The 25,297-nt window shown below is 33.7% G+C and overlaps 2 protein-coding genes across 2 annotated transcripts in view; one reads left to right on the forward strand and one right to left on the reverse strand.

The window, feature by feature from the left end:
* Positions 1–67: 67 nt before the first annotated feature.
* RpS21 (ribosomal protein S21) lies at positions 68–3,650 on the reverse strand. The gene is made up of 4 exons (XM_089635012.1): positions 3,549–3,650; positions 3,406–3,465; positions 1,979–2,170; positions 68–149 (listed from the first exon to the last, which is right to left on the reverse strand). Exons 2-4 carry the CDS (start codon positions 3,453–3,455, stop codon positions 140–142), a joined length of 252 nt encoding a protein of 83 aa, XP_089491138.1. The 5' UTR covers positions 3,456–3,465; positions 3,549–3,650; the 3' UTR covers positions 68–139.
* A 1,648-nt stretch (positions 3,651–5,298) lies between these two features.
* Positions 5,299–25,297, forward strand: part of LOC149421684 (uncharacterized) — a 59,551-nt gene continuing 39,552 nt past the window's right edge. The window contains exon 1 of the mRNA XM_089634483.1: positions 5,299–5,582. Coding sequence (XP_089490609.1) covers positions 5,571–5,582 — 12 coding nt within the window. The 5' untranslated portion in view covers positions 5,299–5,570. The remainder of the gene's footprint in view (positions 5,583–25,297) is intronic.

Consider the following 25,297-nt stretch of genomic DNA (forward strand, 5'->3'; position numbering starts at 1 on the left):
TTGTTTTAATTTCAGGAGTTAAGGCATTGGTGTATTGAATGTGTTTCAGATATAAAATAAAGACATCTGTTTTTGGACTTATTTTATTTGTTTTTTTTTGTAAAGCATATTAATATAGTGTTATGCTACGCGAGACATCTTAGTAGTTCCTGCAACAAAACAGTAAAACAAAATTAGTTACAACTCAATATCAATTATCAGTAGAAAAATTTGAGTACCTACAATACTTTGTAGAGCATCTCTAAAACCAGATTGAATATAAAATAGAGACTACTTGTAAACATAAATTAAACAAATAGCATACATAACTTTTTTCTTACAACATTATACGTTACGTTAACCATATTATGGTCAACTTCTGTACTATGTATGAAGTGCAAATTAAGTCTGTAACTAATTCCTGTAATTGAATATGTATTAATGCTTAATACTTGTAATTATTCAGAACAGACCACTGGATTTATAATATTGTTCCCTGAGAGCAGCAAGGCTCTATTTTATATTCACCGTTTCAAATTTGGCAAGAATTGTTGCACCTTACGAGGATGGGATCCAGACATTGATGGTGTGGACACCGAAGGCATTATCAGTACAATCATTTCTCTTCCTCCCACTTGCATTCATGGTGCTATTGAGGAGCACTTCCACGCAACTCCAGAGGATCAATACTCGGTACAATATAAAATGTTACAGAAAGGCATACTGCACTATTATCAAATGTACAAAGCACTATATTAAATCAATTTATGCATAACTTTAATTACATCATTATTACAATAAACAAAAGAGACAAATAATGCTATTTTTTCATAAATCAACATTAATTTGCGATTTTGTGACATTTTGTTTCCAATAAATCGGTTTATTCAGTGTCAATTTCACTGCTTAGTTTATCAGGATCAATTTCATCAGAGATTGGACAAAATTGCAACAATTTTTTTTTTAGCCAATCAGCACTATTTTGAAGATTTGTCTTCATAGAAAAAGTTAAAATAATAACAAATATTCCAAGCGCCGTCCGCACAAACTATCAGTTTCAACATGACTTAACCGTTGTACTGAAAAGGAGCGCGCACGCTACCGGCTGCCACTTTAAACCTTATACTGCCATCTGCAGTTGAGATTTTTTTTTTTAATTGGTATGAACATAGATGGATACATGGCGCGTAATTTGAATGGATTTGAGCAACAGTATTATTTCCATAATGCTGTTTTTCTGCATAAGTGCTCAATTGACAAAAATTTTTTTTTAAAGAAACATTTCCAGGTAATGTATATCCTCAAATATATTTAAATTTCCCATCAAATAAGAGGAAAACTTTGCTTGTGCAATGATGTGACATTTCTTGGGGCATGCACAGCTTTACAGTTTCTATGAAATGCACAGTAAGATTGTAAAAGACTTGATAGGCAACTGGTTTTTTAGGATAATCATTTGGAGTTCGATTTTTACAACTGTTTAAAACAACATTTATCTCGGGATTGCTGGGTATCTGCAGATATTCTAGGTGGGATGTCGCATTACTGCTTAAGGCTTATAAGATTCTGAACCATTTCTTATCAATACCAGACATTTTCGCTGAAATAGGATTCTATGTTCCGGATAATTTCACACGGGCTTCTTTCTAATTCTTCCTAGGTGCAGAAGTAACTTACAATTGCTGATTCCCGTGGGAAAACTTACTCGGTTAATCACATCTCACATTTCCTTCAACAACTTTAAATCTAAGGATCCTTAAACTTTTGATTATAGGTACCTTCATGTAGCATTTTTTTTACAGCCTACATTATCTGTGCTAACTATATTTTTTTAATCGCTTTTGCGCATTGGTTTCTGTATTGTTATTGCAAAATATATAATCTATAAAAAAAAATTAAGTTAAATTGTTCAGGCATTAAAATGCCTACACCTTGATGAGGTACAAATATTACTGTTAAATGGGGGTTAATTATGTACACGGAAAATAAATAAACATACTTAGCAACAATGCCATCCTTCTTGGCGAGCCTGGCGATGCAATCGTCGGACTCTCCCATCCGCCTGATGGCTCCGCAGATGGTGTAGACCTTGGAGGTATCGCTCATGCGCCCGGTGACGGGGTCCACCTCGGCGATGTTGATCTGGATGGAGGCGTGATCCTTAGCGTGGATCAGGCGATTGCTGGTGGAGCTGGAAGATGGAAGGTAATAAACCTTAATATATTATCCAAAGTAATTGTAATGTAAATATGTAATAGGAACGATAGAAAACTAGAAAGTAAGAGTATTGTTTCATAGTGCTTTAACACAAAGTATTAGAATCCGCAAGTCTAAATTTTAGATGCACAGTATGCACAGTCGTAAAATTTACAAGCAAGTTATCTAAAGTTCATCAAACTATCAGTCACCATCAAAAAAAATTCATTAGATATTCGTTTGAAATGTTAGTTTTGAGTTGCTGGTGAACGGAAGAAAATTGCGATTTTCAAGTTGCTCTCATTCGCTGTCATGGACTACACTTGCTTCAAAATCTGAAATCGGCCTAATTTGAATGACCACAGCTTTATAAACATAAAACTGCAAGTTCTGAGACTTTAAAACTAACATCTTTTTAAAAATATATAAAATTGGTAAAATTGTTGCACCTTACGAGGATGGGATCCAGACATTGATGGTGTGGACACCGAAGGCATTATCAGTTCAATCATTTCATCTTCCTCTCACTAACATTCAGTTGTGCTATTGATAAGCACTTCCATGCAAGTCGAAGGGTTAACATTAAGGTAAATATACAGAAAATAGGGACACGCACATAGCTTATACATATTTGGAATCTTTAAAAAAGCGTAGCCAATGATCCCCAAAAATTACCACAGGTTCTTGGTAACAATATACTTTGTATTTTTTTTTAATTTAGAACCTATACATATATAAAGCATTATTATTTTGAAATCATAGACACAAGATAAAAAATAAAAGTAAATAATACATAGGAAATAAAATAATATAAAAATGTATTATTTTATCATTTTCTAATGAGAATTGCATACCTACTTAATATGAATAACAGTAGTTGTAGCATTGTACGAAGGACAATGCCAAAAATCTGGCTTTTGTAAATATTGTTTGTCAGAAAATAATAAGTTCAGTGAGAAAATCTCTTGCCAGTTACAATCACTTGTCTGAGTGTTATTTAAAATCCAAAGGTTCGAACCCCACTTTGAAGCGAATGAAATCAAAAGTGAGGATTGAGGTTATGGGTATCTACTCAGAGCAATTTTGACAGATAGATTGCACCACATGAAATTAAAATTTACTCGGCATATTTTATACATATTAAGCACAAGGAACCTTATGGCATGCTGATTATGAGACGTAATAATATAATAACGATTTAATACACGTGGTTAAACATCAAAAACTTACCACTTCCTCGGGCAGTACAGATCAACGAATTCTCCGGCGTCGTTTTCCATTGTGATAGAGCTGAAAATATAATAAGCTATTACTTACTTCTCCAAAAGCTAAATTAATTCAATATTATATTGCTTTTAATTGTAAAAACATACTTTTGTGTGAAACACGCGTGTCAATCGCAAATGGCGGAGAAAAGAAAGATTTCGCGTCGGCAAAACAGGACTTATTCGCTCACGTCTTGTCTATGGCACCGGTGCTGCCATATAGATAATAATAGTACTTGCTTATCTTCTCGAGTGATGTAGCCCGTCGTCCCACGGGTTGGTAAGAAATCGATATTAACTGAATGCTGCAAGACGCTGCACAGAAAATCATGTTGAAGTAAGGTAACGATCTGCAGTGCAGTTCAGTGTGGAACTTTTCTGCGCAGGGTATTCAAACAGTTATGTCGGTTGCTTACTGGCCCGTGGGACGATGGGCTTCATAGAACTTGCTAAGGCCGCTGTCCAACAAATATCGCCAATGTAAGATAACGGGGATAACGGTCTACAGTGCAGTCTATTGTGGAATTTTTCTCCACGGGGTCTTACAGAACTCGGTTCATATTGATTCCTTACCAACCTATGGGACTTCGGCCGAAACATAATAAAAACAAATAAACGAATACCCATTTCCAATCACATGAAAATAATTTTATGTTAATTATGCTTGTAGATGTTCTTACCGGAGGTTTGGAATCCTCTTACATTTCTTATTACTCCGTGAAATTATTTTTCGATAGGAGAAACTAAGAAAATATTATATCATCACCACGGACATAAAACCTGTATACTGAACACTAAACCAAAAACAAATAAAATATAGAGAATCCCCATAATTGTATTTTACTACGTATACATCCATAACCTTAAAATAAATTCGCTTTAACACAAAGCCAAGGTGATTTTTCACAAAATAGCGTTAATAAAATTATGCATGTAATAATCAACATCCTTCTCAACTTATTAAAAGTCAGAATGCCATCCTAATTTTATATTATATTTATGGTTTACACATTGACATTTATACTTGTTGTTTTCTTCACGTTGTTCAACTATTCACACTTATGACACAATATGTTACATTGTATTAAATATTTTAAATATTATCAACGTTTGACAATTAGGTAAGAAAAATGTGTGTAATCTCAAATCCATTTCTAATTATACTATATTTAGTAGGGTGACCGGATAACTCATCAAAATGACAATTCAACACACCTATATGAAGTGCTATAAAGTTATCAAAAGTGATGAATAAAAAACTAGGTTAAATAGGTTACGTATGTAATTATTTAACCAAGTTTTTGTTTCATCACTTTTCATAACTTTATAGGTTACGTATGTAATTATTTAACCTAGTTTTTGTTTTATCACTTTTCATAACTTTATAGTACTTTTTATAGGTGTGTTGAATTATAATTTTGAGGAGTTATCATGGTACAGTATAAATCCATCCCTCTCACTGCGGTGCAAGGCGGGTCGAGAGAGTCCGGCTGGAGTGTTGGTTATCCAATAAAAGGTTCCCAGGGCGGCGGTATCCATACCCACCTCTCAATTAAAATTAATTAACGTTTTTATGAATTCTAAGTTTCAAAACGATTGATCCAGACTGGGTTTTCGAATTAATTTTGACATCGAGGTACGAGAGATTTTTTTTGTCTATGACAATAAATGAATCAATAGAAATGTCTCGATTGAAATATCAAATAAATTGACAATGATTGATTGTGTTCGCTAATGTTTACTCTCCTTTTAAAAATATTTCCATGGTTTTCTTCTATTCATAGATAATTATGATTTCAATCAAATGATCATTTTTAACGATTGACCTAGTTTATGGTTGTTTGAACTATGGCGGGAAGACCGGCCGTGCAGCAGCTGGGTCGTGTGTCGTAACATGAATGCTTGTTTGTGGATTTCACTGTATTTACGGTGAGCGAAGTAGTCGGTTGTGTTCGATAGTACGAGATTTATTTATATCAAATATAAACGCGGAAAACTTCACGAACCAGGACAGTGTTTACGATGCTATGAAATAAAAATAAATTCATACATACTCAGTGAAAAAAACAACATTGTGCCTTTATGACGTCAAAGAAAACAAACTCCGGATAAACGCGAAAACGCAGGAAAATGTCACTGAAGGTATTTATTTCGTTTTGATTCAATGGATGCGTGTGGTTTGAAGTATTGTGTGTTTTTAGGTAATTGACGTAATGTCTGGGAATAGTTCAAGGTGAAGTAAATGCTCAATATTGACGTTTTGTGATTTTGTAGCAGCGCCGAAGCGACTGTACTATAGATTGAGAGCCGTATAATTTATTATGGTGTGAGTAAATACGGAACGCAGGCCTGGAAATCTATTTATAGTATTTGACCTATAGTCCTACGCCTATAGAAGTTGATATTGTATTATTTTCGTGTTATGTCGTGACTTTCTTCAAAGGCACATTGGCAAACTTTCATCCACAAATTCGCACGTAAAATCAAATAGTGCGGGTCGCGAACTTTCAGTCCAAATGTTTCAGTTTATCTGCAATGCGCGACAATCGGAATTCCCACACAAATGCACGAAATAATTTAAAATAGTTGTACAACTTCAAACATTTTATGTCGTTTATCATATATTTATATTTTTTGTTCGTGTTTATTTTTAGTGGGGATCCAAATTACTGACTCAGATATACCGTCTTGCGTTCAAACCCATGCATCGAATTTTCTATAAGTACTAAGTAAATCTGTACTGACACAAAACGTAATACTACATTATTTACATCAAAGAGTAATGCGGAAAATAATTTCTATATACCATTATTAAGAAGAAAAAACGACCTAATTCAGCGATGGAGGAATGTTTTTTTTCGCTCGACTTATAAACGTTGAATAAATAAAACAAATTAATTTCTATAATTTTTTATGTTTTTTCTTACTCGGTACTTATCTAGCAGGTTACATAATCAATGTTTTATGACTGACGGATTGTAGGTAAAAGGTTCCTTAATTAAATGGTTTATTTATAGCTTAGTGGTCTGGAGTTGAAGGTAAGGAAATGTAGGTCATGTAGGAATTTACTCATTGAATCGTGTAACACCCCATTTTCCTACAAAAATCATTGGCAGTTTTTATTAAGGGTAGGTATACCTAGTCCCATAAATATCGGGCTGAATTGTTTTTCAATTAACCCTGCGTAAGACTCTGCGTAGAAAAGTTCCACACTGGGCTGTGCTAGCGAACTTCATTGTTTTCAAAATAATAAATTGGAAATTGCTATTATCTTTCCATACTAAATTTAATATAATAATTATGTAGTGTTCTACATATAATGACCAAATCTATTATTTCGAAATGGGAATGTGGTAAATAATTTTGAATTATCTAAAATTTGTCAGAAGGTCACAAGTTGTAATGCGTCCTTGAGGTGATTTTCTCACGAAAACGGCATTTTAGAAATGATCCAAACACTTGACAGAATATTTTCATAAGAATCTCATAAGAAGTACCTAACTAGCCCTAAAACTTATATCGAAAACTAATTTCAAAATTGTTTCCTTTATTAGGTACCTACCTACCTATTTACTTTAGTATTATAATATTATTGATCAAATTAGAATCACTAATACACCTTGTGCAATTTTGAGAGATATTCTTCACGGACAACCGCCTTAGAGCCTTTATATATATTATACATAGAGCCTTTTGGGAGATATATTATATTCCAGTCTGAAACGGTCTCAAAAAATTATGCTGTGTTATTTTGCATTGAGAAATATGATTTAAACAGTGTGAAAAGTCCGCGTTTTCAATTTAATAATAATATATGCTTTAAAATTAAACAGTAACTTTGTAAACATCACTTATGGGATCACTTATAAGTGATGTTTACAAAGTTACTGTTTAATTTTAAATTATAATGTCACATCACAAAGTAACCGCTTCATATGAAGAAATAATATATGCTACCTAAAATTTTTAAATAATTTTATGAAACAACATGTTTTTTTTAGTTTCGTGTAACGCATTAATTAAAGTTTACACGATAAATCCATCGGAAAGCGCCATTAAAAACTTAAGCTATGTTTGCGTTTAAATTTAAAAAAAATTTGATTGCATACGTCTGTTTGCAATTTTAAAATCTGAAAGAGTCTTTGTCTGCTTTCAAGAACAGTATTTTTGTTTGAAATGCGTTGAAAAACAGCGAATTTATCTGGAATTAAATGAAATGCGAACATATTTTCCGCGGAATCTGAATTCCGACAGTTCTCATATGAGATGTAAATTGCAAAATGTCAGAAGCTTAGGCAGTTTTTTTAATCCTTTTGTATAATACATGGAAAAATCTTTGTTTTTGTTTTAGTGGGTAGGTACATGATATTTTAAAATTTTATTTTCTTACAATATTTTACATTTCTTATTACAATTTAGTAATATTGGCCTCACTGGGTGCCTTACGAAAATATTCTTAATAAATTTATAGAAAATATATTTAATGTTGCTGATAAGATTAAGATAAATTTAAACTAAACATATAGATTTAAAATTAAAGTAAAATAAAATTTAAAAATATAAAATTTAAAAAAAAGAAATAAAACAAAATAAAGTAAAAAAGCGGTAGAGTAGGTACTTTTAATTAGAGGAGTGTTTATAATTAAAATTATAGTAGACACTAGAAAGAAGATACACTAGTAGAAAATAATTGTATTTTTAGTACCTACATCTATAATAGTGTTATTATCTTTATCAATTATTATTTATTATCTTTTTGTACATTAATTTGCAAGGATACATTGCATACAATTTTATTACTAAAACATGAAAGACCTTAATTTCGTATTGGATGTCCAAACAGAGAAAAATGCAAAATTCTCACCGACCGTTGAAGTGGATCTAATCCTCTCGGCCGACAGCTGCCTGGTTTCTGAGCACACCTGACTTCGCAATTAGGTCACTTTTTCAGCGTTCTTTGGATTAATTGATTGAATATTCCTTTATCAAATGTTGTCATTAATTTATTTTTAATTTCAAATAACATGGCCTCTGTGTTGTGGTCTAGCAAATAAGGCTCTGGTTTTTCCAACTCGGAGGTCAGTGATTCGACTCCTCTGGTGAATTGTAAAAGTATTTCATCGTGCCAAGACCCTGAAAGGGTGGGCAGAGAGCCAAACCCTGACTCTCGATCTTTACTTCTACCATAATATATTGTATGTACCTACAGTACCACTCTTCTTACTACAAGATGTAAATACTCTCAGTATCGCCCTGGTGAGAGAAGATCATACAAAAACATAATATTGGTTATTGATATGATCTTGGCTATGTTTAGTCACTAGGTTTGAATAACCGGTTCATTACATCATACTCTCTTCGCTTCACTTACATTCATAAATGTCTGTTAAACCGACCCTCAGCATGGCTCGACAGAAGTAGTTAAAGTACTTGATGGTATCATGTCTTCTTGGGGAATCCCCGACAAATATTCTGGGGAAAATGGCTGTACAAGATTATTGGCTCTTTCTTCACACTCGGGGTCTACGGATCCTAAATACGACCCTGATTTCTTCATTCACCCTCTAAATGTACAAACCATCTAAATCAGAGGTTCCCAAACTTTTTTGCCCCGTAGACCACTTGCCAATTTTTTTTCCCTTACTGCCGAATATTGAATTTTCCTAAAATTATTAACGTCCCATGTGATAATCATTCATTTTTTTCGTAAAAAGATTCCCTTCCCTTGCCTGCCCTACAACCGGGTGGCGATATAGTTCCTCTGTTTTTGCATTGTGCAGACAGGGGCGCCCTAGTGAGGTATTGCACCAAATGAAAATGGAGCAGGATAAGCAAGGGGAATTTTTTCTGTAGCTGGCTGGCTCTACAGAACTGCCCCTTAAGTTCTTTGTTAGCGCTTATTCCGAAAAGTTCTTCTTGTCATATGATATCCGATTCTTCAACATTCCATTTCCACAGTCAAAATGCCCTCAAACTTAGTTTTGAAGTCTGTGTGAAGTACATCTAAATGTTGAACGTCATTATTACCCTGGACGTTTTTCAAAAACAAGTTGGGGAACTAGGAAAATTCGTGGCTTCCAATGTGCAAAGTTTTGGTTCAATATATTAATTCTGACGAGAATAGGAACGTAGACTCTATTTATAGACCTCAATAAACAACTTTACGATATATAAACATACAAATACCAAATAAGTAATTTCTCAGTATATTATTAGTATTACGTAAACTGTGTTATTTGTGTTGGGTGTATTGTGACATTTACGGAACTCCTAAATATTGAGTTGAGGTAAATGGGGGTCCACTCGTATGTACCCCCATTTGAATCTAGTGGACCCCCAAATTTTTTTCTTCTGACATAGACCCCCAGCAAGCCGATATCGACCCCTGGGGGTCCATATAGACCACTTTGGGAACCTCTGATCCAAATTTTATTTTCTCGGTCTTGTTTACTAGCCTCGCTTACATAATTGCGGCGACCTTGCATTATTTTCACTTCTCGTCATTCGTAAGATGCTAAAATACCTATTTTATCAATTCAAACAAGCTTTAAAAGCGGTTTCAACATGGCTTCAAGAATATGAATGCAAACCGTGTCCTAATAAAATAAATAAACCCGACAGCCTTGATATTTAGGCCGTTGCATGATGTTATCAAACGATCTCCGCAAAACAGGAAGGCGATAATTAAATTTTAACTCTACTGTTAATAAATATATCCACATAATTCATTATTTAGCAAAATACCGATATAACAGAATTCCGTAATGATAACAGTGGTTATATTATTAATGAACGTATTGCCAGATAAAAGTAACTTTTCTTTTTATATGTACCTAGCGAAACTATATAATGTACATAGTGTATTTTTTGAGTCCCTAACGGTATTTAAAAAAAATTACTTTCGGTTATTTCAATTTTTTTCATTTCACTAAATTCAAATGTGACAATGCGACCATCATCAAATACACTTCTACATAGGTACTCGTACCTATCATGATTAAACTGCGTAAAAACACTTATATAAAATAATTGGTATAATTTGATATAAAATAATTGGTGAAATTTGATCTAAAATAATTGGTATAATTTTGAATGTATTTTTTTAATCTTACTTTTTAAAATTTTGATTTTTTTTCCATTTTCTTAAAATATCTTTTTAACATTCACTTTAAGCCTGTGAAAGACCAGGCTATAAGGGCGCTATATCTTTGTGGCTTGGCCCATTTTAGCACATCGCTCGCCATACATTCCGATTGGTAGTGTATGGCGAGCGATTTGCTGATATAGGCTAAGCCATGATGCGTATAGCGTAATGTGTCGCCTGCCTTAACCTTGAATTTTATTTCTATTGTGGTTTGTATAGTAATATATATTTTTGGTTGTTGTAATTGTATTTTTGTAAAATGTATTGAAATAAATTACAACCACGCATTCAACTGCTCCCAACTACTACTACTGTCCGAAAACTGAGACTATGGAATTCCCATTTGGGTTATGTTGTGAGGCTGAACGTGGTGGGGGGGAAATGAGATGGGAGAGAGGAAGGTTGTTAAGTACCTGAATAATTCAAATCTGGCCCAAAACACGGCTAAAGCCATTTCATACTACGAATCGATTTTAAATGGTGGTCTTTCACCATCGATTCTCCAATCCAGTGTGGTCGCAATCGCCGTCGAAAGTACATACGTTGGTCGACATTCTTATTCTTGAATCTCGCCGAAGGTACATAATTACATACGCCAAACGTCAAAAGTCATTCCAGACTCGAGTGGAATGACTTCATCGAGAATCGAGGCCCAGAGCGATACTGAGAGTATGTGCCACTTCCTAAGGGGTAAACAGAGGAAGTAATGGGCATTCATAACTGTCGCTCTATTCATATTCACGTGACCTTTCTAGGACAAAAAAGCGTGGGTGTTTTTTCAACTTATTATTTTATGTACCAGTATACAATGAACGCCCCGAGTTAAAAACGTGTCTCCACTCTTCATACTATTAAGGATCTTGGAATCGTGTTTGATAGTGGACTGACATTTCATGCTCAGATTGAGATAGCTTGTTGCACTTAATTGTTTAGGCTGTGTTCTACGTACCTACTGCTATGAATTTGTAAAGATACCCGGGTTCTGATAATTTTATTCAATTGCTTAGTAAAATAATACTTGAGAGTGGGTCGGTAATTTGAAGCCTACACCAGGTGAAGTATTCCCTCATTTAAGAAATGAGACTTCTCTAACTGAGGGAGTATGGCTACTACCTACTACCCGTGGCTCTTTCCCACTAATCTCTTGGGTTGCTCGGAATGAACCATCTACGGGTAAGAAGGGATGTTTAAAACTACAAATTGCTACACATTTATTCAGACTGATTCGTGGATGGTTTGAAAACTCGAAAAAAACCGATAGCATTCATTTCAATGTTCCCGGTGGTTTTCTCCGTCACCGACAGCATACATTGTTTTATCTCCCAACCTGCATGCAGGACTAATTTGCAAATGGGCATTTTAGCATCAACGACGTTGCGCGTTAACGGAAAGCTTTGTTGTTGCTTGTAATTTATGTACCTAAATCCTGCTTTACAATATGTTATTTGATTTTTAAACGCATTACAATTTTCAATCATACAATTTTGTCATGTTTTTAATGTGATAGATATTCTCCGTCCTGTATTGATTTGAACACTTAATTTTGGATCCAGATGAGGCGAGTTCGACCACTTTCAACAGCATTATTACAGATTATTTTTAACATTTTTTCAGAAAATATACAATATTTTTGTCGTATTATACTCCCAAGAATTATAATGATACTCATTTTGGAAATAACTGTTACATATATATGGCAATAGAATTATTCACGTGATAAGACACGAGGAATAGTAATCGAGCAGTTTTTCTTATTATTTAATAATTTGCATATAAAAAAATTCTAACCCACGCTTGCAATTAATACGATCGGGTTGCCTAATGTTTTACCAAGCTAGGAGCGCATTAGAAATAATAGGGCTGTGAAATTCATCTGCATTGCGGTATCAACTCAAAAGTCAAATTAAACAAAAAGACTTGTTTAAACTTAGAAGGATTGCATCGAAACTTGAGAACGACCTGGTTCTATTTTGGTTCTCCATCCCACGATACCCCGACTCGAATATTTGCATTTCACTTAAATAATTCCAAATATATTTTCGTAAAAAGCGGTTGGATATTATATCGGAAATCACTTTGTACGAACCGTGAATTTGTTTGTTAATGCTTCATATTTTGTTTTCGTTATTTTGCTAACTTGTTTCGCATTTATTTTAATACAAGTTTGTCAGTCATTTGTTTTAAATAACACATTTAAATTTATTATTAGTGAATCAATGACATTTATAATTTGTTGCTAAATATAGGGTTTCAATAGTTAGTTTTTGTTAAATTTACACAAATAATTGTCTAGTTTAATTTTTAGGTTTCTTTTGTAATATTACACATTTTTTCGGTGTTATGAAGTTATTTTTAAATAATTTTCCATATATTTTATAAATATTGGGTATGGTTTTGTTTTTAGTTTTGTAGCAGAATAACATCCCGGTTTTATTATCTATGAAATTAGAGCGAGCGTCAGAGAATGATATTTTCAAAAGTTTTCAATCAAATAAATTTCTGGTACGAAAACAAAAATTAACATAAACACGGATACATTACATGGATGTACTTATTTTAGTTACCAAAAAACAATAAGCCTAGATTATAAAAATATATTGTTGACATGAAACCTGTAATTTAAGTTTCAAATGCTCCAGTACAATTCTAAATTAACCAGTTTTAGATTTGGGTTTGAGTAAGAATTCTCTATTTGAAATTAAACCTTCTAAAAATACCTCCTTATTTCACGATGTGAAATTTATTAGGTACTAAACTGCCTTCGTTCCACATCTAAATGTCGATCAAACAAGTTTATGGTACCAGCAGAACCGTATCTCATTTCTCCTCCCCGAGGTAGGATTTGGTGGGCATATCAAGATCTGAGACTATTTTGGTATATTGATTGATTTTTCCACCTTCCACCAGTTTTCTTTGGATCTGGTTTTGAGTTTCTTACAGCAGCTAATCAAAAGTAATGTTTTTGTTATTTCTTGTGAATTAAAAAATGAAATCTCTATCCATATAATGATATGCTAGCTTTATTGGGTAGTAAGACTAGTTTATTAACTTGGTCTGAGATTTTTGTAGAAAATATTTGAAACGAACAAAATAATCTTTTATCTTTTTTTTGAAATGCTTCATATATATTTTCACGATGCAAAGATTTTTGCGAGTTGCGTTGATGTAGAAATTCTAGACAGAAAAGCTGCGACAGTGTGGTATTTTCACAAACTATGAATACCGTTAAATACGTGTAGAAGATTATTTTACTGATTCTGATCATTGTATTAAAAATATGTAATTTTAATATTTTCATTCGTAATTATTGACTTTAAATACGATCTAAAACCGCACGTTCCGTAACGGGACCAACTGGCTACAACGTCATTATAACGTAGAAAATGCCACTGGCTGGTAAGACGGTTGTCACCACCGTTACCCGGCGTGACGTGAACGCCGCCATTTTCACGAATAAAAACGAACACTTCGGTTTGGCGGCAAATTGAAAATGGCACATTTTAAATGGTTGTTGAAAATTTATTAAGGCGATGCACTACGTCGTGTAATATTTTAAATTGAGCCGCTATCAATAACAACCCTTACGTAGATGGCGATAAGGTTTAAATTCCCGCTTAACACCATCCGACTGTTTTTATTTATGCAAGAAAATAACATGACCAAAAAGTGCCTTTTATTTTATTTTGTGGATGTTCAGGCATAAATATTTAATTTTTTTTCGATCATTTTATAAATAACTTAATTTACCACATTATACAATAAAACCATAACCGAAAATGGGTTCGTAAGTAGGAGATTTTGAACTTTAAAGCAGTTTTCATATGCTTTTACATTATTTTTTTCTCGGCTTATAAAAAGACTTATCTAAATAAAAAGTGGGTGTGTCAAGCCTACGCAAGACAGAAGTGAAACTTCTAGTATTCCTCTCTCTCTATTTTCATTTCTCTTATTTTTAACACTGAAATTCTGTACCAAACCGTATGAACCACAATCAATTACGTATTTCACTCGTATTACACTCACGACGCAGTATACTAACCAAGCAGCTGATGCTTGGCGTGGCGCAGTTCGCTGTTGTCTGAGAGAGAGGAAAGAAGAGAAGAGAGAGAACGTTCGTGAGCGGCTCCCCCACCTCAACAAGCGCATATGGTGAGAGAGGGACAGTGAACGGTGAGCGGTGGTGGGGGTACCCGCATTTTCGTGTCGATCCTGACTCGGTTTTACTCCGTCCTCGAAAATCCATTACGCGCCTAAAGAAGTTTCACTTCAAAAATACTCGATTATTTCAAAGGCTATGATGTATTCTACTCGCAGTAGGTATTTGATTAAAGCATCTGAAACATTTCTAGGCGACCAAATTTTCAAACCAAAAACACATGATTTTGCATTACTACGTATGGCATCGCCTTAACTAAAAATTAAATTACAACACCATCATTATCCTATTTTATTTCTTATTATTTTCTAGAATAAAAAGAACAGTGAAAATACCCTATCGAGGGTTTTTGCTTTTTTTTTTTTTATAGTGAATACCTCACAAGAGTCCCAACTGCTCCCGTCTGGAGCCAGTGAGACTATGGCATCCCCAATTGGGGGATATTGTGAGGCTGAAGGTAAGTGGGGAAGGGAAAGAGGAAGGTGGGGAAGTACCTGGCTTTTCAGATCTAGTCACTAAACACGGCTAAAGCCATTTGGAGCAACGTTTCAATTCTGAATGGTGGTCTTACACCAGGGCGATACTGGTAGTATCTTCCACTCTGGAACGTGCCGCAAATATACTATATATTATTTTAATTAATTAATTGTGAAATAACACAAATTAATCAAATAAAATTTATTTGCGCACGCCGGGTTCGAACCCGCGACCTTCGGAATGGCAGTCCAATGCGTTACCACTGGACTATGCCGGCCGTCAAATATGCCGTATGCTGCATCTGACAAACAGATTTTCTGTTTTATGGTAAAGTATCATTTTAAGGCGATCCAATACCAAGTAATGCAAAATCGGATGTTTTTGGTTTGAAAATTTGATTGCTTAGAAATACTACAGATGCTTTAATTAAATACTGCAAGTAGAACACATTTTGGGCTTGTCAGCAATCGATCATTTTTTTGATAAGACCTTTTATAAGCCTAGAAAAAAATAAAGTATCAGGCCTAAAAAAAACTGTCTAGTGCAAAATATCCCATTTACAAACCCATTTTCAGATATTTTTTTTATTGTATAATGTGGGAAATTCATTTTTTTATTTGATAATCGAAGGAAATTTTCATATTTGTACCAGAACTTCACAAAATAAAACAAAATATGCATTTTCGCGTTGTTCATTTTTACACGAATATTGATCGATTTTCGGGGAGGTAACCATTGAATTTGCCATTGTGAAATAAACTCTATGCCGTCTACGTAAGGGTTACACGCTTTTGTATTTAGTTACCGCCCGGCGCTGACGGGGTAAAGACGTTCTTTATCTTAGTGCCGCTCTGTTCTGTGAAATTATTTAAACTAAAATCAGTTTACGTGTAATCGTTTTTTTTTTAATTCCTAGTTTTATACAATGGGGAGGAAAGATAATAAAAAAACTGGGTACGCTCAGTGGCCTAAAACAAAATACAAAAATATGCTTGAATATTTGGGGTTAGTTCAAATAATTTTTTTCATAATTAGGTACCTAAAAACAATAACGCAAGAAATATTTGTTTATTTTATGTTATTATGTTTAGAAATCAAACAGAAAGGTATATATAATGAATAATAACAAATATACATTGCAAAATAGCCGCACAATAAAATAAATTACAATCATTATTTAAATATACAAAAAAATTATTATAAATCGGTCATCATCGATTATAATTATCGAACACGATTAGACTATTAGGTAAAATATACTCATGGAGTAGGAATTAATTTTTAATTTTCGATGCATGCAATGTCTTTTGTAATATACTTATCTAAATGTTTTTTACAGGCCTCTACGCAATCTTTCCTTAAAAAAGATTAAAAAATACTGCTGTTTCAATAATTCCTAAATATAATTAGGTATTGTAATTTATTTAATTTAGTCGATTTATATGATACTATTTAAAAAACAACCATACAATAATTTATTATTACTTCTTTCTGCCAAAAATAGGTAAATAACGCACCTGAACAAAACAAAGAGTAAAGAGTGTAGAGTGTAAAACCAATTTCAAATTTCGCGCGCTTCTGCGTACCGAAGCGACGCACAGTGGTAAAATTTAACGAAATTTGGGACGTATTTAGTCTTAAAAGGTTCCAAGGGTTAAGTTTATTTTTCGAGTGAATTCATTTATAAGGATTAAAAAAGACCACGAGAGTCCTTAGATACTTTTTTAGGGATCACAATTATCCAGAATAATGATGTAAATCTCCAATAAGACAAACTTTTGATCGATAGATTGATACCATAGTTGATTGCTTTCCAAATAAAATTTTGAGACAATTGGCATTTATTATTGTGATTTACTTCACATCGGCTTTTATTTCATTTTTATGTTTATAATTTGTCTTTGCGTAGCATTTGGTTTATTTTAAATTAAATTTGAGTAAGTAATTCATCCAACAAATTTCCAGGCTTGGAGATTTTTAGTTTATTCCATACGTAGTAATGCAAAATCATGTGTTCTTTGTTTGAAAATTTGGTCGCCTAGAAATGTTTCAGATGCTTTAATTAAATACTGCGAGTAGAATACATCTTGAATTTTAAAATAATCGAGTATTTTTTAGATCAATCTTTTTATAAGCCCAGAAAAAAATAATGTATGAGGCCTATGAAAACTTCTTTAAAGATCAAAATCTCCTACTTACGAACTTATTTTTGTAGATGATTTTATTGTATAATGTGGCAAATGAAGTTATTTATAAAATGATTAAAAAAATCAAATATTTATGCCTGAACATCCACAAAATAAAATAAAAGGCAAATTTTGGCCATGTTTTTTTCTTGCATAAATCAAAACAGGCGGATGGATGAGACGTTGTTGATTTGCACGGATCGAACCTTCTACAAGCTTCCATTTTTTCAAAGACAATAACAAGCACTATTTCGTTCTCTTTCTGACATAAAAGAAATAATTAACTTTTAGATGAGAGGAAGAGAGATATATGCATTTTAATAATGTGCGGTCGTTCTGGGACAAATATGGTCTTAGGAGAGTATAATGCGCGCACGGCATTTGGGACTGTTTGGGTCTTAGAAGGTCCCAAGGGTTTTTTTTTTTTTTTTTATTATTTTTTTATTTTTTTTTTTTATTTCATATATATCCCGTTAAACTACAGTTAAGTAGTTTGTCAAACAGGATTTTTATTACAACTTTTTACAGATTACAACTTAGACCTTAATTTATACAATAACAATAAACTTACACATTAAATCGCCTAATACAAATTATTTCTACCTAGTAGCCACGTTTTCAGCAAATATCTGACTCTATTTGGAAATTCGCATTTCTTAATATTACCAGGTAGCATATTATATATTTTAGGCACATTATACTCAAGGGTTCGCTGTCCGTATTTATTATTATGTTTAGGTACAAGCATGCCTTCATTCTTTGTGAACCTAGTATTGTGCCCATGTTCAACTTTCCTCTTATACTCAGAGTCAGATATGTGCTGAATTAATATTTTATACCACAATAAGGCCTGCACCGGCAAAACTGTTAAATTTTGATACAAAAGTGAAATGTTTCGTCTTTGCAAAAAAATATTTTTTTTAACTAGTAATTTAACGATAGAATTTTGTATTGATTGTGCGTAATTTAAATTTGTTTTGCAAGAATGTCCCCAAGTGGTTATTCCATATCTTAAAGTTGATTCCGCGAGTGACATGTAAATAATTCTTAAGGTATTCACAGGAACGAAACACTTCAATTTGTATATTCTACCCACTATCGCCCGCAGCCGTTTACAAATTTTGTGTATTTGTATGTCCCATTTAAAGTAGCAATCAACAGTCACGCCCAAATAAACATATTCGTTTACTAGCTCAATCGTTTCGCATGAGCAGGGCTGCACAATATTTTGATGGATGCAGGTAAAGTTATGAGAAATTATTTCAGGCATGATGGAAACTTTTGCATGTGGAGATCTTATGTGCATGAGTTTAGTTTTTTTTGTATTTATAATTAATCCTACGTCATGACACCATTTAATCAGAGATATAAAGTCTTCTTGCATATATTTAATCGCAGTATATAATTGTTCATCCGATATGACCAGTGCCGTATCGTCAGCATATACAAAGTGTTTAACATGTGAGAATAGTTTACTCATTATTGATACAAATATTATATAGAGGGTGGGTCCCAAAATTGACCCCTGCGGGACACCGGCGTACATTTTTTTTTTCCCACTCAGTTTTTCAAATATTTTTACACAGATATGTCTATTAGATAGATAATTTTTAAATAAATTTAGTAGATTTCCTCTGATTCCTATTGCTTCTAGAATATTTAATAATTTTTGCGGATTAATTGTGTCAAACGCCTTGGAATTATCGATAAATAATACTAAAACATGCATTTTTTTATTTAATTCATTATTTACATAATTCGAGAAGTCCTGTAATAATATTTCAGTACTCTTTTTCTTTTGAAAGCCATATTGATTTTTGTCTATAATGGAAAATTTCTGTAAGTATTTATTTAATTTTAAAGAAATATATTTTTCAAAGATTTTTTCAAGTGCAGGCAAGATACTGATAGGTCGATAGTTTCCTATCTCTGAGTGTACTCCACCTTTGTAAATAGGTCTAATTATAGCACACTTTAGATCATCAGGTATTTCTGCTTGAGTAATAAGTCTATTTACTAAGTGCGTAATAATTGGGGCTAAAATATTTATATGTTTTTTTATGTCGTGCATTCTTATACTATCCATTGCAGCAGATTTTGAGTTTTTAATTTTTTTAACAATATTTGTTATCTCCGTGATAGTTGCTTTAGGTAGGTACATACTGTGAGGTAATTCTACTGTATCAATATTAGATGCTTTAAAATCACACTTGTGCAACATATGACATATAGTATCTGAAAAATAATTCACATATTGGTTAGTTACACTTTCCACTGTCTGATCTTTTATCACATATCGCGAGATGACTTCATCACAATTGCTTTTAGTTTTTCTTCCTAAAATTTTATTTATCTCATCCCACGTTTTTTTAGTATTATTGAAACATGTTTTAAATTTATCTTTAAAAAAATATGATTTTTGTTTAGTAATTAGTTTGTTAACATTATTTCGAAAGGCCTTGTATTCATTTTCGTAATTTTTATTGGTTGGTGAATTCTTCCACCTTCGAAATAGCAAATCTCTTTTTTTAATTTTCTCTAAAATATCAGTAGTTATCCAATTTTTGATCCTGTTTGGTCTTTTATTCGGTTTTTTCAGGAATGATACTGTGCATCTTTCGTATAGGTTAATAAAATTGTTTTTAATTTTTTGATACAGTGTAATACTGTCTTGTTCATCAAGTAAGGAATTCCAATTTATTTTATGTATTTGGCTGTCTATACGTTTTTGGGACAAAACAATAATCTCCTTCGCAATGTTTAAAGGTTCCTTTTGCTCGTCATATTTAATATTAACTGCGACCATGTAATGATCTGCTATAGCAATCTCGCATACGCACGCTGATAACGCGTCCACTTGTTTATGCCCGTTATTGTACCTAACATAAATGTGATCGATGCATGAGCGTGTAACGCGTCCGTCTACAATTGCTTCTCTAGTCACGCCGTCTATACACTTGATTAAGTAATTGCTAGCTAGAATATTTTCATATGAGATTACAGCAGGATCTTGGTAATTCATCAAATTTAGATTAACATCCCCAAAGAACAAAACATTATCGAGAGGATCTATGAAACTTGTCAAAACAGATGTTATTTCCCCAATAAATGATTGTTTGCTAAGATTCGGCGGTCGATATATTGCTAAAATACTGATATTTTCTTTATTTGGAAGAGTAATTACACCGAATACATTTTCAAAATAAAACGATTCTAGTTGTTTTTGTTTGAATACAATATTATTCCGAACATATAGTAGAATGCCCCCACCTGACTTGTTAGTGCGGCAATAGTTATAGCATGTGTAGCCCGGTATCTCATATAAATCAATAAGGTCAGTTTGTATGGAAGTTTCGCATAGCATTAAAATGTCTACAAACTCCCAGCAACTATTTAAGTATACATGTAATACATCCCAATATTTACATATTGATCTAATATTAACTTGGATGCAAATTAAATCTCCTATCTCACTTTTACGTTTCATTTTTACCCATTGATTCAAATTGTTTGTTCTTATAAAGTCCACTTCACAGTCATCTTCTATATAATTATTTAAAGCCATAGTCGATGGTTGCCAAGTCCCTGGATAGTGCTGCTTGATAAGCTGGGCATTCCTTGTCTCCCGTCGGGTGGTCCGCGGCCTTACCGAACCTCGTGCATGTTGCACATACCGGCTTGGCTTCAGCGCTTGGGCACGATTCACGTCCGTGTCCTTCCTTGGCGCAGTGAGCGCATCTTGGTTTTTCCTTACAAAATTTGAATGAATGTCCAGTCATCTGGCAATTAGAGCACACAGTAAGCCCTATAAAATCTCGTACACGGCACACCGTCCAATCCACGAATACCCGTTCCTGTTCTACTAACAGATGACGTAGCTTAGCCGGAACCTCATACACTCGATGACAGGTTGAGCCAGATCGAGCGCCAGCCAAATGGCTGAGTCGGCAATTCGAAATCATCTCTCCAGTGTCCATTTGCTCCACGTTTGGAATTCCAGCTAAAGCGCTATTCAGGAAGCTCTCATCGGATAACTCTCTAGGTACATTGAAAAATATTACCTTGGGATGTCTTTTTGCTGGTAGTCGTGCGCTTAAAGTACTTGAATTCGTATTAGTGAGCGCAATTAATAATTTTTGTTGGTCTTCAACACTGGCAGTATGAATCGCTACTCCCTTATTTCGTATGTTTCTCATGCCGGTTACTCGGACACCTAAAGCTGAGGGCTTTAAAGTTTTTCTTACATTTTGTTTTGTTTCCTCGCTGTCTTTAATGCTATCCAGCTTAGGAAAAACGCATATAGTAGGCTTTGTATGTCCTACTGCTTGTCCTGTACGAGTGATCGGCAATGGAGTCGCATCTTTAGTTTTTATTTTGGTGATGTCCGCAAATGACATGGTCGCCTCAGTAGCTTCAGCGACACGTCGCATCACAGGTCCTAGGTCCGCCTCTAGCTGCTGAATTTTCTCCGCGAGGTGACGGTTGCAGTCCTCAACCGAACGTTTTTCCGCCTGGGCCACTTTCAAACCAGCCTGGGCAGTAGTCAGATCAGCTCTCAGTTTTTCTCTGTCCAATGTAAGTTGTGATACAGCACCAATTACGTAGGTTACGTTTCTGGCAATTTTTAGTTGCTGCTCCTTGCTTACCTTACATTGCTTTTCAGCTAAGGTGTCCTGCAATTCCTCCAGCGCCATCTGGACATCGCTTAGAGCTTCTTTCCCAGATCTAAAGTATTCTTCAGAATTGTCCGAATCCTCGTCCGAAATATCACCTAGTTCTAGCCTGGGACTGCTGCAGCTGGTGCCCGGGATCTCGGCGGCGGCGGTTGTGGGAGAGTGCGGGGGGGCGCCGCCTCTCTTCTTCCTTCGGCGTACGTTATCGTCCGGTTGATCCATAGATGATGGAAGGTAATTCTGGAGTGGTCTTCTCTGCGTTATTGTTCACTTTGTAAACATATAACTATTATCCTCTACTAAGCACTAGTTAATAATATTATAAACTTCACTCGGTACAGCCGCGAAAACAAACGTCAACTGTCAAAAACTACCGCAAACATAAACGTCAAGATTAACACAAAAAAAGGAATCTAAAACTATGCTGAATTGACCGTGCCAGATTTCACTCGATGGGAAATGTTTTTTAACGTCTGGGTGGTCTCTTATTTACTAGATTAGAACTGACTTAAGTACTAAAACACTAACTTAAAGACCGGGTCCTTTGGACCGGGCCGAACTGTCACTTTCAAAAACACTAAACCATATAATTACGTTGATTTTAAGTTTTAATATTATGAAACTGATAAATTGGCGGAAAGCCCTTGACTTTCTACGTCGATTGAGCACTTATTTTCTTAATAAAAAACGCTATTTTGAATTTTAGAGTTGAGAATTGCACGGAGCAAGTGTTATTGTGGCCGGTTTCGGTTACTTATGTTAATAAATGTTTTGCTGTGGAACCGTACTAATAGTCCCTTTTTACGATGCCTGTGTATGCTCATAATGAAGCCTAGGTGTTTGATGTGTAATCATTAGTAAATATTATTTATTTAATGAAGTAAATGTAAATGTGTACAAATTCATTAATCGAAGTATTAAAATACGGATTTTATCTTTATGGTGCATAATACAATATTATTGAATAAGTTTATAAATAAGCAGAACTTGCATAAAAGTACTTCAACGTAAATATCCAATTTAAAACTTTATTGCAACATTTATAAATTTATGAATTATTGCCTTTTTTATCAAGATATTAATGAACAATAAAATGCACATATTTAAAATGAGATTTTTTTACTGAAAACACTAAATGTATTATACTAAAATATAATTAAAAGATTTACGACTAAACCTTGAGGTATTTTTTATAGTACTATTTTATTTTGTTTTTTCAGTCGCATAGAACTATAGGTTGGCGGCTTCACTATTATTCTAGATAGGTGTATACTTGCAGGTTCCAATGTGATGCGCGTTGCAGGAAAGAGTCGTAATAGTTCGAGGGTGAATTTCTTTGAATGTTTGGCACTGACACTGGTTACATAGTCACAAACACTGTTCACAACCATAGGCTGAGGCCGGCGCACGCGTTGCACAATCAGCCGAGTATACTCCTGGGTAACCATAGTGAGCACCTCTCTTCACGCTGGTGCGGAGGAATACTTATATGCTTTCTGATTGTTTATTGACTAAAAATAAATAATATAATAGGTAAGTTAACTTTTTGAACGCTATCGTAGCAACAAGCAACTTTAGGTGAAATTCTGTGTAGATAATTAAAAAGAAACAATACAATAATGTAATCAGTTCCTGCGTAAATATATTTTTGTCCAATTTCCGTTATAAAATTATGAATTACTGTACGTACGTATGAGGTAATAAATTCTTCTTTCGTGAAGCATGACGAGCAGACTTGTTTTTATGTAAAACATTAAAAAAGTGAAAATTATGCTGTGATCATCTACTGAAAATTAACGAAGCAAATGGAAAACGAAATTTATTTTCTTAAAATATCTAACATGAATACATTATATTAAATTGTGTTGATTTCATGCGTACCCAGTTAGTATATCCAAAGTATGACTTGTATTTTTTTCAAGCTAATGTCATCTTCGTTATTTGCGTAAACAAATAAGAGCCAATTGTAGTTAAAATTTGTCAGCCACTTATGCAAAGAAAAACACTCCAACTTGCGAAACCCATTCGGTCCAAATACTCACTTATTAGTAATAAGTGAGTATTTGGACCGAATGGGTTTCGTTATTAGTAAATAACAATGTTACGATAAGTTGTAGAATAATGATTTAATAAAATACGACATATATTTTTCTTGGAACAAGAGATCAGATCAGATCCCTCCGGTGACCGGATAAATCATCACAATGATAATTCATCACATTTTTAAAAAGTTATATAGAGTCATGGAAAGTGATGAAACAAAAAATTTATTAACTGAGTTAACTAGTTTAGGTTAGGTTAAAAAAAATCTTTTTTTCATCGTTTCTAATGGCTTTATATCACTTTTTAAAAGTGTGTTGAATTGTCACTGTGTTGAGTTATCATGGAACCGATCCCTTCACATAGGATAAATCTAAGAAATAACTTTATAATGCCGTATTTGCTATCGTTGAGGTAAATGAATACGCTTTTATACTCTAAAAGCGACACATTTATAAAGAATAATTCATAAAATTTATAATAATAATTCATTAGGATTATTGCAACTTTACTTTACAAACCATAGCTCCTGCAATGGATTCTGAAAAGTAGGCTATGAATTGCAAATGTTCAACGGCTACGCAAATCGCAAACACCACAGACAAATTATAGTGATTCGTTTTTGGGGTATTATGCCGTGTTGCGCTACTTCCTTCTTTAGCCAACGTTTCGGACAGCATTGCAGTGTCCATCATCAGGGCAGATGTGTAATTTGGAAAAGTTGGCTAAAGAAGGAGGTAGCGCAACGCGGCATAATACCCCAAAAACAAATCATATAATACTTTTGGCCGCGAAAATCTCCAATTTTACACAACAAACAAATCATTCTAAAATAGTACAGCATTTCAATATACATAGATAGTATAGAAGAAGACATCAATGAAATTCGAAAGAATGATTTAAGTTGAATGTTGCACGATAAAAATAGCGATAATAGCGACATTACTCGAAACTAACAACTTCATTTTTGTTTCCAGTTAGGAAAAATAGGTAGATGTTATTCTTAGAAACTTTTTTTAGTTCCGCTATGACGGCATAGCTTTTTTTAAATTTTATGACTGTTTTCGGTTAGTCATAACAATATAATGGAGTTTCTCGAAACGTTAACCATATTTAGTGTGGAATTACATTACATTATTTTACGAGTTACAAGTTACATAAGATTGAGATAAATAAACTAA

The sequence above is a fragment of the Hesperophylax consimilis genome, chromosome 8 (assembly GCF_061612785.1).
Source record: "Hesperophylax consimilis isolate HC1 chromosome 8, BYU_Hcon_1.0, whole genome shotgun sequence".
Classification (NCBI taxonomy): Eukaryota; Metazoa; Arthropoda; class Insecta; order Trichoptera; family Limnephilidae; genus Hesperophylax; species Hesperophylax consimilis.